A 16,374-nucleotide genomic window follows, 5' to 3' on the forward strand; every position below is an offset into this window, starting at 1 on the left:
ACACCGATTTGGTGCAGAATGCCGATAAAACACAGAGTGATCAGCTCCACTACGAGTCATGCCAAACTCCTGAATTACTGTGCTGAACTTCCCAAACCAAGCTCGAGGAGACTGTTTCAGACCATAGAGTGACCTACGCAATCGACATACAAGGCTACTAGACTCCCCCTGAGCAACAAAACCAGGTGGTTGCTCCATATAGACTTCTTCCTCAAGATCACCATGCAGAAAAGCATTCTTAATGTCCAACTGATGAAGAGGCCAATGATGAACGGCAACCATATATAGAAAAAGACGAACAGATGCTATTTTAGCCACAGGAGCGAAAGTGTCACTATAATCTAGCCCAAATATCTGAGTATACCCTTTGGCAACAAGGCGAGCCTTAAGTCGATCAACCTGACCGTCTGGACCAATTTTGACTGCATAAACCCAACGACAACCAACAGTAGATTTACCTGCAGGAAGGGAGACAAGCTCCCAAGTACCACTCTTATGTAAAGCAGACATCTCATCAACCATAGCCTGCCTCCATCCAGAATGAGAAAGTGCTTCACCTGTAGTCTTAGGATTGGAGATAGAGGACAAAGACGATACAAAGGTATAATGGGGTGATGATAGACGATGATAACTCAAGAAGGTATAATGAGGGTTAGTATTTTGAGTGGATCGTATACCTTTTTGAAGTGCAAGCGGTTGGCTAGGAGGAGGCAAGTCCGTAGTAGGAGCAGGGTCCGGCGCATGACATGAATCACAAGGCCTTTACTATCTTACCTCTTCAAATTCCTTTACAGCATGCTCCGTTACAGATTCCCCAGATCTAATTCACAAACGTCAAAAAAATTCTCAAAAAATATGATTAGAAAAGCCCTCACGCGCCTGCGCGTGAGCCCGATCTCGCCGGAAATTACCACCTCCGATCGGCGCGTGAAAGCGCCTGGGGTGTTGTTTTCCGGTGGTTCTGACTGGGGTTTGATCGCAGGAGCTTTCCGAGCCTCGTGGTGGTGTTGGTTTTCGCACAACACCCACAGAAAGAAAAAAGACTAACAAAATCAGACCCAACAGTCACCGGAATTCGACATAGACATACGGTGACTTGTTTGTTCTCACCAATACTCTGATACCATGTGAGAAATATATGAGAAAAATATTATTGAATTCTGTATCTAAATTGTTACATTGAGACCCTATTTATAGACACTACATTGGAATCCTTTTCCAACTAGGATTCCTATTCTTATTCCTATTCCTATTCTAAGTAGGAAATACTTATCTCTATTCTAACAGCTCTCAAGATTGAACGCTTCATTAAATTCCCCAAAAGTTTGGAAAAGGCAGGTCCACCAAGAGTTACTGAAGCTTCCTACCCCTACGCTAGATCTGTAAAGGATAGTAAATGGCTGTCAAAATCCATCAGAGAGGCAGAGACAAACAGCTTGGAGGAAAATATTGAAGTACTATCTCAAATGGAAAGTCATGAGAATGGGCTATTGAAGAGATGTCTAGTGGGACATCTGGAAGGGGGAAATAAGGAGAGACGTACACTGTCAGAGGTCAGACGATGGTCATCCTTGTTATGGAAAAAGGCTTTCAGTGTTAACATTTATGAGATGTATGGAGGAAAGTTTCTCTTTGAATTCCCCAACAGGAACATGGCAGAACAGACCTTACAAGGGCAATGGAATTGGAAGAACCAAAGGTTCAACCTGGAATGGTGGTTTCCGTTGGTAGGTTGCACCTCCAACAACATCCTGACAAAGGAAACATGGGTTAGAATCATTGGTATCCCTCTCCATCTTTGGTCAAGTCAAGTGTTCCAAGAAATTGGAAACCTTTGTGGAGGATGGCTTGCTACAGAGGAGGAGACAGAACTGAAGAATCATATGATGTGGGCGAGAATCTTGGTAGAAAATGATGGAAGAAACATACCCAAAGAAGTCTCCGTCTCCAGGTATGGGGTCGTTTACCATTTCCCAATATGGGCGGAGAGTCACGTGAGAGTTGAAATGCTGCTGGAAATTGGGAAAGGTGTTCCTGGAGAAGAAAACAAGAGAAGTACAATCCCCTCCTTTACCCAGAGGTTCATAGGCTGCAAAGTCTGCAAAGTCTGCAAAAAGGGTACTCAATCCCTTATTTCAAGGGATTTCCCTGCTGGAGAACATGTGGGTGGATCCTGGCTCACAGCTGACAATGAAGAAAGAAGAGAAGCATGTGAGAGGCACATGCCTCATTTAAATGAGGGGGAAATATTGGGAATATTGGGCGTCCATCAGCAGCCCAATACAAGGAAAAGAGTTTCCAGAAAACTTGGGCCTGATTACTCAAGCCAAGTGATTTTCAATGATATTTTAGGAAAAGACCCAGAAGATGAAAGTTCTAATATATCTCTTGATTTTGTTGAATCGCGACACTGTCGAGAAACAGAAAATACACACATGCAGCTGGAAAATCAGATTATTCATGAGGAAAAGGAGATGGCAAACATGGTGGGAGAAACAATAATCGAATCACTGCACCACTTGATTGAAATAGAAGAGAATGATACGAACATGATTGATACAGAAGTGGAGGACATCAGAACTTCAAAAACAGGAGACCAAAGATCGATCACTGAAGTGGGGGAGTGGGAGATAGAAGAGGCAGAACCACTACAGACTCGACAACAAGAAGTGGTCAGAAATAAAGAAAGGGAGACATCAGTATGGGTACAACAAAACTTAATCAAGTTGGGGAAGGTTCTGGGGGCTGATTTCCAGGGTCATGAAGAAGAGGCCCTTGAACTGCTATTACAAGTGGATAGTGCGAGACAAGCAAGAAGAATGAAACCAGAAACAGTGTGCAAGAAAACAAGACTTCGAGGTTCCCAAGAATTGAAAAGCCTAGTGAATTTTGATGTTAAGTTCAAAAATAGTGGGAATAGGAGTAAGGGGAGAAATCTGACTATATGTAATAAATGAAATTCAAGTTAGTCACATGGAATGTGAGGGGACTGAATGATAGGGACAAAAGAAGATTGGTTAAGAGTGTGATGGAGGGGTGGAATGCAGATATCATTTGTCTGCAAGAAACCAAATTAGAGGGGAATATGGAAGAAAAAGTTGGACAAATCTGGGGAGGTAGATGGATCAAATATGCAAGTTTGGAGGCTAGTGGAATTAGAGGGGGAATTTTAATGTTATGGGACAATAGGGCCTGGAAAGGCGACATTGTGGAAACTGATATGTACACTTTGACTTGTAAATTTGAGTCTCAATTGTATAACTACTCTTGCCATATCACAGGGGTGTATGCCCCTAATTGTTATATAGAAAGAAGGTCTGTTTGGGTGGAATTGGGGGCTATAAGGGGAATAATAGAAGGACCTTGGGCTGTATGTGGTGATTTTAATGTAGTAAGGTTCATCTCAGAGAAAAGAAATTGTGAGAGAAAAACCAGAGGCATGAAAGAATTTTCAGATGTTATTGAAGACCTGAAATTGGTAGACCTACAGCTAGAAGACAACAATTACACGTGGTTCAAAGGGGACAATCTCGAGGCAGCCTCTAGAATTGATAGAATTTTGATATCAGAAGAGTGGGATGTCAGCTTCAATAACATAAGGCAAAATGTTCTACAGAGACTCATACCAGACCATAGTCCTGTAGCATTACAAGGGGGTGTATGGAACAAAAAGAAGAAGCACTTTAAGTTTGAAAATTGGTGGCTTGGCACAGAAGGGTTCACTGATAGAATCAGTAGCTGGTGGCATTCTTTTAACTTCTCCGGGAGACCTGACTTTATTCTTGCTTCAAAACTTAAGGCTCTAAAAACCAAACTTAAGGATTGGAGCATGAGTGAACAAGGGAATCGAGGATCAAAAAGTAGAGTTCTTCTTAAAAAACTATCTGAGTTTGATGAGATCATGAAGGGCAGAGGATTATCAGAATGGGAGATTTCAAGCAAGAACTCAACTTTACTAGAATATGAGGAGTTACTAAAAAATGAGGAAATCTCATGGAGGTAAAAATCCAGATCACTATGGCTCAAAGAAGGGGATAGGAACACCAAGTTCTTCCACAAAATGGCCAATGCTCACAAAAGATACAATAACATCGATCAACTGGTAATAGAAGGGGAACTGTCTCAGGATCCTTCAAGAATAGAAGGGCAAATTGTAAAGTTTTACAAGAAGTTGTACACTGCAACAAACAGTTGGAGACCTGCATTCAGGAACAACAATTGCCCCACGCTTAATGGTGAGGAAAAGATGCATTTACAAAGAAATTTTGAGGAATGTGAGGTTCTAAACTGTTTGAAGATGTGTGCAATTGATAAAGCCCCTAGCCCTGATGGTTTCACTATGGGATTCTTCCTTAAATGTTGGGAGGTGGTGAAGGGTGATATCATGGAAGCTTTTCAAAACTTCTATGATCAGGAAGTTTTTGAAAAGAGTTTGAATGCCACCTTCATAACCTTGATTCCTAAGAAGAAAGGTGCCAAAGAATTGAAAGACTTCAGGCCTATTAGCTTGATTGGAAGTATCTACAAACTGTTCGCCAAAGTTCTAACAGAGAGAATGAAAGGGGTCATGGCCAAACTAGTGGATTCTCAGCAAATGGCTTTCATCAAAGGTAGACAAATCATGGATGCGGTATTAATTGCTAATGAGACTGTGGACTCTAGACAGAAACAAAAGAAGCCAAGAATCTTGTGTAAGCTTGACATGGAGAAGGCATATGATCATGTAAATTGGGAATACTTGTTGAATACTCTGGAGAGGATGGGTTTTGGAAGGAAGTGGATCCAGTGGATCAAACAATGCATCTCCACAGTGAGGTTTTCAGTCCTCATTAATGGATCCCCTGCTGGATTCTTCAGTGCACAAAGGGGACTCAGACAAGGAGACCCCCTATCTCCTTTTCTGTTTTCAATTTTTATGGAGGGTCTGAATAGCATGATCAAAACTGCAAAGTTGAGGGGTTGGTTGAGTGGTTTTGAGGTTGGCATAAATGGAGATAACAGTATGGAAGTGACTCATCTGCAATATGCAGATGATACCCTTATTCTATGTGATGCTGAAGAAGGACAACTCAAGATTTTAAGGGTGATTTTGGTGCTTTTTGAGGGGTTCTCAGGTCTGCACATCAATTGGAGGAAAAGCTATTTGTACCCTATCAATGAAGTGCAAAACATGGAGTATCTAAATGCAATAGTGGGAGGGGAAATAGGTGTTTCGCCAACAACATATTTAGGGATGCCTCTGGGAGCCAGTTCTCAGTCTTATTAGATTTGGAACAAGGTGGTAGAAAAGTGTGAGATGAAGTTAGCAAGGTGGAAATCACAATATTTGTCCAGAGGCGGGAGACTTACTTTGATAAATTCTGTCCTTGATGCCCTCCCAACTTATATGATGTCAGTGTTTCCAATTCCTCAGATAGTCATTGACAGATCGGACAAAATCAGAAGAAAGTTTTTGTGGCAGGGAAATAATGAGAAAAAGAGTTATAACCTGGTTAAATGGGATGTTGTAATAGTGGGAAAGAGACCAGGGGGATTGGGTATCAAGAACTTGATCAGAGCAAGGCTCTCAGAATGAAATGGTTGTGGAGGTTTTGCAATGAAAATCAAGCCTACTGGAAGGAAGTCATTAGTGCAAAGTATGAAGGGGAAGATTACTGGATGACCAAAACTGTTACTACACCTTATGGAGTAAGTGTATGAAGGTCCATTAGATCCTTGTGGGATGAATTAAAAAAAATACAAGGATCAAAGTGGCAAATGGGGAAAGAACCGACTTCTGGAGGGATGTATGGCATGAGGCTGGCAGGCTGGAAACAGAGTTTCCAGATATTAGTACCTTAGTGTCACACCAGCACAAGTCCATACTTGATCACTGGTCTCCTCAAGGGTGGAACTTCATTTTTAGAAGACACTTAAATGATTGGGAGATTCAGAGAGTTGCTGATTTTTACAACACCATTGGTCCACTCAACGGATTGGAGGGTGGTCAGGATACTTTATGGTGGAAGGGCAACAAAAAAGGTATTTTCAAGGTGAATTGTGCTTATAACTGGTTGAACAACTCCTACCAGTTGACAACTAACTGGCCTTGGAAAGGAATCTGGAAATCCAAAATACCCCTCAAAGTATCATGTTTTGTGTGGTTATTGGCTAAGGAAGCAGTTCTGACCCAAGACAACCTAATGAAGAGAGGGATTCCATTGTGCTCAATGTGCCTATTTTGTGGGGAAACTGCTGAGACAGTTAACCATCTTTTTCTACACTGTAGAGTAACTAGCCAGCTGTGGAGACTATTCCTAAATCTCTAGGGCATGTCATGGGTAATGCCAAGCAAGATCACTGAAGCCATTCAGAGTTGCGAAGAAGCTGGAATGCAGTCTAAGAGCAGAGAGAGATGGAGAATTGTCCCTGCTAGCATTTGGTGGGCAATATGGAAGGAGAGGAATTCCAGATGTTTTGATAGTATAGAAAATAGCATGCAAAAAGTCAAGCTTAATTGCTTGTTGCTACTGTGTTTTTGGTGTAATCAATTATACTCAAATGACACTATCTCCCTAATTAATGTAGTAGACTCAATTTAGGTTCAGATAGCTGGATTTGATGATCTTATTGTAAATATGGCTCAGTACTGCCTATGTACTGGTTGTAGTAATATACAAAGTTACCTGTTTCAAAAAAAAAAAAAAGTTAAGGTGAAATTGAAGAAAATGGAACACCTTGGTATATATAAATTCCTATTGTCACTCCCTTTCCTTTTATCTCCTTCCAAGATTCTCCTCTGGATCAATATGTTCTCCTCAAGTTCTCCACATAATATCTCATAATTTTGGTTTTATAACTCTATTTTTTGATAATTCAATTAATTTTGTTGAATCCTTGCACCCGTATTCATACATGGATTCGTATCTCTGAAAGAGGGCCCGACCTCTAGATCTGCACCCGCATCAGACACCCACAGTCAAATTTGAGCAACTTAGAATAAATTTATAAAGATATGACACCTTAGCCTAACTCAATCCCCAAAACTTACTCATGATGGGAGGATTGACTGAGTCCATATAAGCAGACCACCGGTTCACTCCCCAATCAGTGTGAGACTTTAACCTACTTTAACATTCCTTTCATGCCCAAGCCCAACTGGAGCTTGGACTAGGAGCCCAAATGGGAATTGACTTTATTATGATACCATGTAAAATTAGGCTCTGGGCCTAGCTCATACCCTAAAAGCTAGCTCAAAGAAATGAGGATTGCCCAAGCCTTATAAGGAGATCACCAATGTGGGACTTTATTCATTCTTTAACACCTCACCTCACGTCCAGGGCTGGACATTTCAAGCATGGACAATTTAAATTGGGGGCCCAACATCGGGTGAGATGGGTCTTGATCTGAAATGGCACCTGAGCCTAACTCACCCCCAAAAGCTAGCTCATGAGGAAGGATTTCCCAAGTCCATATAAGCAGATCACCGGTCATTCCCCAACCAATGTGGGACTTAAACCACCCTAACAAAAATCATGGCCTTTCCTCTTTGATTTGCAGGTTGTAAGTTTTGATGATTGAGAAAAAATGGAGGGCTTGTTCCAATTTTGTCGTTCTTGATACACAAAACTCTGTGCTTCAGTGCTTGTTAGAGCTACTCACCCTTATTTAAGCCTTCATTTGGTTGAATGGCCCAAAATCTGGGGGTTATAAAATCTTGCAGTCTTAATTTCTTAGGGAAAAAATGACACTCACACTTTTATCTAAGTTCTGATTGAATGTCTAATGGTGTATGCGCCTTCTTGGACTGCTATGCATCTATGGTTTATTTCAATACCAGATTCATAAGTCCTCATTGAATGCTAAGGGCTTGTGCACATCTTTAACTGGTGCCATGATTTCTTTTAAGTCCAGATTCTTTTGAACAGCTTAGTGGATGTTAATTGAGATATTTGCTCAAGTTACTTGTGGATCATTCATTTTTTTTCAAACCGAGGAAAAAAAATTATTTGCAATTGAGCTACAACTTCTTACAGAAAATTATGCTTATTTGGCAGCATTTTAATGATTCTCCTGTTTGGTACTTTTGTCGAATAATAACACTTCTTTGTCATACTTCCCTTGTTTTTTGATTGTAGGAAAAGGTCACTGATTCTATGCCAAAATCTTCTCATGTGGCTAATCGTGCAAATGGTCCTCCCTATGCTCAATCTGTTATGTCAATGGACAGTGATGACGGAATTTCCTACAAAGGTTGCTCCTTATTCACTCTTTTGAGTTTACATTTAAAAAGTCTAGTGAAATTTGAGAACGAGATATCAAAAGAACCATGTTGGGAGTCTTGCTTTTGTGTGCGAGTTTAGATAGACATGCCTGGAATTGAATGTAGAGGAAAGTTTATGTAATTGGAAAGATGAAATGGATAGGGAATATGATTAGCACATCACCTTATGCCTGCTTCATGCCTAATCTGAGAGCATAATTTGTGGCATTAGTTGTGCATGACGGCTTGGTGAATATACAAAGGCCTTTAGACATTAGAATTCAACTTCTCTTTCTTCCCATAAGGTATGCTTTTATTGAGGTTTCCCTGAGATTACACTTGTTCTCGGATACGTCTGTTGAAAATAAGCACATAAAGTAAATGCTCAAAGCTAGAACAGTTGAGATGCAAAACTCAATAAGCTCAATCATCTAATTTTCATCTGTTTTCCTAGTGAAGTGCGAATCTCTATTGACATGTCTGATTATCTGCCAATTTAGTATTTCTGAAAGTTGACATTTATCAAGTACTTTGAACTCCACGACCTAGGGCTAGGGGAATCCTCTAAACTTCTGTTGTGCTAATCTATAGGATTTAACAAAGATAATCAAATTGTTCTCACATGGATTAAACAGCGGGAATCTATTTTATGATAGTGAAAAACTTAAACTAGATCTCCTTTAAGTGTTACCGTCCTCCATTCTTATTTTTAATAGTTACTCCATAACTGTAGTCTTCATGCAGAATTAAGTGTTGTTACTAGAGACTTTGTCCCTCCTTCCTTCTAACTTCTTTTTTTGAGAATCTAACTTGTGTGTTTTGAAAAGCCAAGTCATGATTTTCAGAAGTTTATAACATTGGAAATAATCAGGAATGCTGCTTATCACTTTGGAAGAACTAGTCCCTCAGTGATTGCGTAGAAGATTTCATTTAGTGTGGAGAATAATAAGAAAAGTATTTTCTCTATTCTTATCGAAATTTGATATGCAGTAAAGAGGAATGTAGCCTAGAAGATAGCATGTAGTATGGAGAGGATATCATGTAACATGGAGAATATCTGCTGTCCTTTTCCATGAATTAATCGTGGAATGCTCTTTTTCGCTGTGCACTTGCAATACTCACTAGATGCAAAATGGAATAAAGGAATAAAAAGAACAATCAGTATTTCTGTTGTGATATGCAACTGTAAAGTAACCTTGTATATTTTCTGAGTTCTCTTTCGTTTCTCTTCTATTTTTTGGTGGAATTTCTGAGGAATATGTGTCTATCTTGTAATTTTTGCAGCCATTGGTGGTACCACTGGACAGCTTCTTGAGCAAAACGCTCAGGCATTGGATCAAATATCTGCAAATTTTACTGTTTTTAAGGTCAGCTGATGCTTCTGACAATTTTATTCCTACCTACCTCACCTTCTTTTCTGTGAAAGGTGACAAAATGGTAATGGACCAAATACATGAACAAGCCATAAGAGTCATTTTCTGTTTTTTCTTTTACTCCATTTGATTATATGTTAATGTGATGTAGTTTGAATGATAATGGAGTTTTGAGGAAATTTGACTTGCTTATTATATTAGTAAGAGAACAAGAGATTCTTAAAAATAATTGGCAAGTCATTAGGACGGGGGAGACATCAAACCATGAGTTGAATTGGTTAAATGAATTTGAATTTTGAAAGAATGAGAGTTGCATTAATCATGTCAAACATTTTAAGATGTACTAGAAAGTGTCATAAAAATTGGGATGAAGGAAATATTATTTCCGTGAAAAACTTAATAATTTACCTCTGATCTCTTTTCTGTGAATATAAACTTGGATTATTTTATTGGGGGCATATTTAAGTATTCGTTGGTATGAAGGAAAACCAGCTTACATAAATAAACCTTGCCTCCAATGGGAGGAATTGAGGTAAACTAGACCTTGGTCTCATTCTTGTCTCCTGCAGTGGCAAGGTTCAATTCTTAAAGAGATAGTGTTGTATTCATTATGTTCTATTCTTGGAAGTCCTTTTGCTGATAAGAAATCAGAAACTCTGTAGTCTACATGCTTTCTTTGATTGCCTTTGACTTCTGCGAACCCTGTGTGTAGTTAAGGATCTAGAATTCATGAGAGAAATTATTCTTTGAATTCAAATCCAGAGATTTGTATCACTAATAAAGATATTCAATAGTAGTACGTTTCTCGACCTTTTGGCTCAGATCAAGTGTGGTAAAGATAGATGGATATGTACCCGTACAAGATTGTTACCAGTTTCAAAAAAATCAAGAGTGGTAAAGATTTTTGAACACATTGAGCTTCATTCGTTATTCGCCTGTTAATATTTGCTAGCAAGATCCCTTGGCATGAAGAAAATGGAGACAGACCTGCAAGGGATGACAAGTTAGTTGTGGAAGCAAATATTGGTCCAGTTAAATTGTGTGGAGAAGACAAAAGAGAACGCACACCATCACAAAGATTATTGGACTATGTATGACACACCGGTTGATGGGCTTAGGTATGTAAATGGGTAATAAACAGGAATAGTGAAATAGTATTGTGGCAATATTTTGTTGGCAGGCAATTCTATTAGAATCTTCCTTCCCACTTGCGCTCCCTTTCTCTTTATTTCTCCCCTTTCCCACTTTCTCTTCTTTTATATGTTACCGAATACAGTAAAGCTTGCAATATGATCAATAAACCTTGTTCCTGTAATTTTCGTTGTGTATGTTTATTGGGTGTGTTATGCTTGGTGCTTTTAATAATTTGTCCACCATAGTGGCCACTAAGAACCCCTCCCTTGATGACCCTTCGTAGGTAGACCCGTGAAACCCAACCTGGATTTTCGCGAATAAGCATAATTTTGAGTTTCTATGGATAACAATCGATGATGGATACAAGACGTGTTCCATATGTCCACATTGTCGTCTCACCTCTTTCCTCCCATCCTCCCATGGTGGAATCTTCTCGTACTTGTTGCACCAAGCTCCTCTTACCTCATGTTGCTACTAGCTTCTCTCATCCCATGTCACATCACAAGTCGATGTAGTGGAATTAGGATGGTTTGGTCAACCCCTGAGGCCTTTGATTTTTAGGTGGCGAATATTTTTTGTGCACCGTCAGGGTCAGTGTACTAAACTTCTTACACCATCAGGTAATCTCAAAAGCTAACTAACCTAATTAACCACGGTAACTTTGTTTAGTACATAGTAGTAATACTTATTATCTTTTTAAATATAATTATAGTTTAAAAAAAAAAACATCAAAGGCAAGTAGAATCCTATTTATACTCTTAACTAAGTATGCAGAATTCCAATTTGTTTACTACTGATAATTTCATGTCAAATTCTCAGCATTTGTTGATCATGGTTTTGGCTATAAAGGTTTTGGCTCATTTGTTGATCATGGAAATATAATTAGGTTCTAGAAACTTCTTGATTATAGGTCCTCCTTAGTTTGAATTAAGGTCCCTTCAATTTGATCTAATTCAAAATGCCTTATAATAGAAATCAATCATGCAAATTGAATACATAGAGAACTTGTAGAAAAGGAAACTTAAATCATATTATTAAGCCATGTAATAATATTGAAACTTTATTGGAAAATCATCATATAACAGTCAGAGCACATCAAGATTTCAGGTGAACATTATACACATGGGGCACATGAAGGCAGAGAACATAAATGAATGATTAGATCTTTGTAAAATTTGAGAGACCTAGGAAATGGATGTTTTGAAAGGGTGAGAGAGAGAGATTAAGAGAGGGGGCAAATTACTTAAGTAAAAAGGTAATAACCTGCTATAGCAGGTCAATGCTACCGGATTGTGTAAAATAACTATACACTGACAGTGCACAAAACTTAAAATCAAGTTAGAATGTATTAACTTTCTACGGTTAGCAAGGATTGAGGCCACCTTACTGGTCATGTCGTGCAATTTCAAATTGGACTTAAAATTATAATGGTTAGGGCCATAGAGTGCTAATCTATTGGACCTTTGGAAATTGGACTTATTAGCTCTAGGACACATGATATGGAGAGGACTGAATATAAGGCATAAATCCAATATCCAATCCAAAATCCTTAGTTTTAAAAATAAAATCCAAAGTCCAAATTAAATATCCAAAAAGTTTGGATTTTGGGTTGGCCCTACTATGCCCACTATTTTCATGGGACTCATTTACACGATTACTTCATTAGTTCCACTCTACTCCTTTTGGTAACCATGCTGGTGTGTCATGCACCTTTCATCTCATCTCATCCAATTTCTTTTGGAAATGAATGCTCTGGGATGTTCAGGCTTTTGTTGCTTGCCAAGTACGTTAACAAATGAAAAATTGCTCAAACAGCCAGCAAGAATTTTACAACCTTTACTGTGTCAGCCCTAGTGTTTGAGGAGGTACCAATGTATTACTTGCCTTTTGGAGTCGAAGGGAAGGAAACAATCTTGACATTGGTTGACTGCTAACCCAAATATGGGCAATCATTGCCTTTCCTTCTACCTTAACAGCTCAAACTATGGCTTCTTCGTTTGCTTCTGAAATTATTAGGCTACATGGGCATCCCGAGGTCATTGTCACAGACTGTGATCCCAAACTTATGGACTCTCTTCTGGAAAAAATTCACCGGTTCCAACGAAAACCCCTATCTATGAGCACTGCATATCATCTGCAAATGGATGGTCAGTCTGAAGCTCTCAGTAAGTGCTGTGAGCAGTATTTTCGGTGTTTCATGGGTGACAGCCCTCATGAATGGACACCTATACCTTGCGCCGAATATTGGTATAATACAACGTACTAGAAAGTTGCCGAGATGACAGGTTTCCAGGCCCTTTATGCTAGAGAACCTCCTACTATTGTTCGATATGTCATGAGCAGTAGTGCCTTTGAACTGGTGGAGCTGTATATGCTTCAACGTAATGCAGTGATGGATTTGCTAAAGCACAATCTTATTAAAGCTCATCAAAGGATGAGGGAATTTGCTAATAAGAGGCAACACCATATCAAGTTTAAAGTAGGAGAACGGGCATTTGTGAAATTAAATACCTATAGACAGCAGTCTATGAGATTGCAACCCTACCATAAGTTTGGAAGATGTTACTTTGGTCTATTTAAGGTTCTTAAGAGAATTGAAGACGTTGCCTATGAACTGGATTTACCAAATGAGGCTTGAATTACCATGTTTTCTATGTTTCCATGCTACAAAGATGTTGGAATGCCTGACCATCAAATTACACCATTGAAGTACAGGAATGAGCAAACTGTTTTATCGAACCTTGATGAAAAGGTTCTTATTGGGGGTATTGTCATGCAAGAAAGTGGAGACGGAATTGCAGGGGAGATGGGCTAACCATGGAAGAAAATATTTGGCCAGTTAAATCTTTAGAAGCAAGAAGAGGAGACAATCACAAGGATTGGACTTTGTATGAGGCACGGAATGATGGCCTTGGGTGGTTATTGAATAAAATTTTGGGGATAGTTAAATAGTATAGTGGCAGCATTTTATAGGCAGGAAAATCTGTTAGAATCTTCCTTCCCCACATGCTTGTGCTCTCTCTATCTCTCGTACCCTCCCCTGTTCTTACTTTCTCTGATTTTATCTGTTACCGATTCCCTTAAATATCAGCAGTATAATCAGTAAACATCATTCCTATAGCTCTCTGTATGTTTATTGGGTGTGCTACACCCTTTTAATTTTGAATAAATATTTGCCAGTGAGATGCCCTCTTTTTATTTCACGCACCCCCTGCATAGTACGTTGCAATTACTCCTATTATGCTGTACTAAGGTCAAGTCAGTTGTATTCTGTGTTAAATCCATGTGGATGGATTGTTCCTCATAATTTGCAATGCAAAGCATCATTTGTCCTTTGGTTATTGGTAGTATTAACATTTTTTTTTGGTTTCCATGCAGATCCAAGAAAACATTAACCTTTTCACTCAAGCTCGAAACAATATCTTCACCATCTTAAATGAGTATGTTCTGGATTATTCTTTCCCTTTTCACTGTAGTTAGTTGTTTGCGTGCATGCTTTTGTTTGCAGTGAGTACATGCAGTGAATCTTATGCCATCTCTTTGGCATAAAGGAATCTTAGTTGCAGGGGAATACATGCTTTATTAAGTGATACTTTTGCATGCGTGCTCTTTTATCTTATTTTTCTCATTCCTATGTAATCTATTTGCATCATTTATGGCTTGTACTTGTACTTCCTTTGTCCTAATTTACATGATCAGTTTCTTTTTTAGTTTGTCCCAAAAAGAATTATACCTTTCTATATTTAAAAGGGATTTTGACTTTTAAACTTTCAATTTATCTTAATGAGATGATTTATAGCCACACAAATATCTATATGCTGTCTTAAACCATAAGTTTCAAAAGTCTTTCTTTCTTAAATTTTGTGCACATTCAAACTGTATCACAAAAATAGGAATGGAGGGAGCAACTGTTATGATGAGCATTTAGCAATTCGTGAATGTCTTTTGACTCCTGTTGATCTCCAGATTAGTTAATACTTCCTCTGTTCCTAATTACTTGTCCACATTTCCTTTTTTAGTTGTTCCTAATTACTTGTCCATTTTGACAAATCAAGAAAGGACAAAAAAAAATTACTCATTATACCCTCAATTAATTACTTTGAAAATGGTAGAACTAGTTTTTAATTCATCTACTTCATAATTAATAGGGGTAAAATGGTAAACTCACTGTATCAATTATTGTTTTCTTAATAGGTGTGTCAATTCAAAAGTGGACAAGTAATTAGGAACAGAGGGAGTATGTCTTTTTACTTTATACTGACAGGATGTTTTTATGCATGATTTCTTGATCGCCCTCAACTGAAATGTTTGCTTCAATGTTTACTTTGAAAATGGTAGAACTCCTAATTACTTGTCCATTTTGACAAATCAAGAAAGGACAAAAAAAAATTACTCATTATACCCTCAATTAATTACTTTGAAAATGGTAGAACTAGTTTTTAATTCATCTACTTCATAATTAATAGGGGTAAAATGGTAAACTCACTGTATCAATTATTGTTTTCTTAATAGGTGTGTCAATTCAAAAGTGGACAAGTAATTAGGAACAGAGGGAGTATGTCTTTTTACTTTATACTGACAGGATGTTTTTATGCATGATTTCTTGATCGCCCTCAACTGAAATGTTTGCTTCAATGTGTCTCCTTAAGAACTTGTAGACAAAAGTATTTGACAAAGTCTTTTGGTAACCTTCAATGAAATTCTACTTGATATTTTTTTTTTTTTTTGGTTGTGTTTCTACTGCATTCTAAGAAAACTATTTGTTGCAGCTTGAACGATATGCCAGAAATAATGAAGCAGATGCCACCCCTCCCTGTAAAGCTAAATGACGAACTTGCGAGCTTAATCCTTCCACCTCGACCACCGTTGCCAAATAAATCATGAGATCCATGAGGCTTGGGGATACTGTAGATGCTTCTATCAGTTTACTGAAGAATAATAAACTAGTCAAGGTTATTCCTGTGGAAATATGCATCAATATTAGCTCCTTTTGGCTTGTTAGGACTCCATTTGCTCATCTTAGTTAATATCTAGTTTTGTGATTTGCTGTTGATTTACTTAAGTAGGTAGTTGAGCTAGCATGTAAATATAGTTAGTGTAGGAGGGATTCTTGTTTCTGTAAATCAATGGATGCAAATAAGTTCAGATCCTATGCTTTTGCTGCAAACTTGCAATACACCATTGCTATGGACTATTCAAATTCTTTCCCTTTCATATGAGACAAGAAATTGGATAACTCTTCGTTTGTACCTTTATTATTAAGCAACCATAGTAGATTGGAAAATTCTGTATGAAGCCAACGTACTAGTTTTTTTTGTTTTTTTTTTTTGCAAATGGATTGGGTCGAGCCCATTTATTGACTAAAAAATAAAATGGTGTAAACAATTTACATGGCTTGGGTCCAAAAGTGACCCAAGCCCAAACTTAATTTAAGCAATATCTAATTACACAAATAGAGAAGACAAAACTAAAAAAGGAAAGAGACAGTAGCTCTGGAAGCTTGAAAAGTCACCAACTCACCATGGAAGAGATCTTCAAGCTGGCATTGGAGATTTTGGAAGCACAATTTTGCGGTCGAGTAGATATTCACCTTAGGTGTTCACAAGTCTCACGAATACCATGAAT

At 38.3% G+C, this 16,374-nt stretch overlaps 1 protein-coding gene across 1 annotated transcript in view; it reads left to right on the forward strand.

Annotated features, from left to right (window-relative positions):
- Window positions 1–15,985, forward strand: part of LOC102596179 (uncharacterized) — a 45,028-nt gene extending 29,043 nt beyond the window's left edge. Inside the window, exons 4-7 of the mRNA XM_006344289.2 lie at window positions 8,118–8,232; window positions 9,527–9,609; window positions 14,128–14,189; window positions 15,519–15,985. Of these exons, the coding sequence (XP_006344351.1) occupies window positions 8,118–8,232; window positions 9,527–9,609; window positions 14,128–14,189; window positions 15,519–15,633 (375 nt within the window). The 3' untranslated portion in view covers window positions 15,634–15,985. The remainder of the gene's footprint in view (window positions 1–8,117; window positions 8,233–9,526; window positions 9,610–14,127; window positions 14,190–15,518) is intronic.
- The last annotated feature ends 389 nt before the right edge of the window (window positions 15,986–16,374 follow it).

The sequence above is a fragment of the Solanum tuberosum genome, unplaced genomic scaffold, assembly GCF_000226075.1.
Source record: "Solanum tuberosum cultivar DM 1-3 516 R44 unplaced genomic scaffold, SolTub_3.0 scf00053, whole genome shotgun sequence".
NCBI classification, from domain to species: Eukaryota; Viridiplantae; Streptophyta; class Magnoliopsida; order Solanales; family Solanaceae; genus Solanum; species Solanum tuberosum.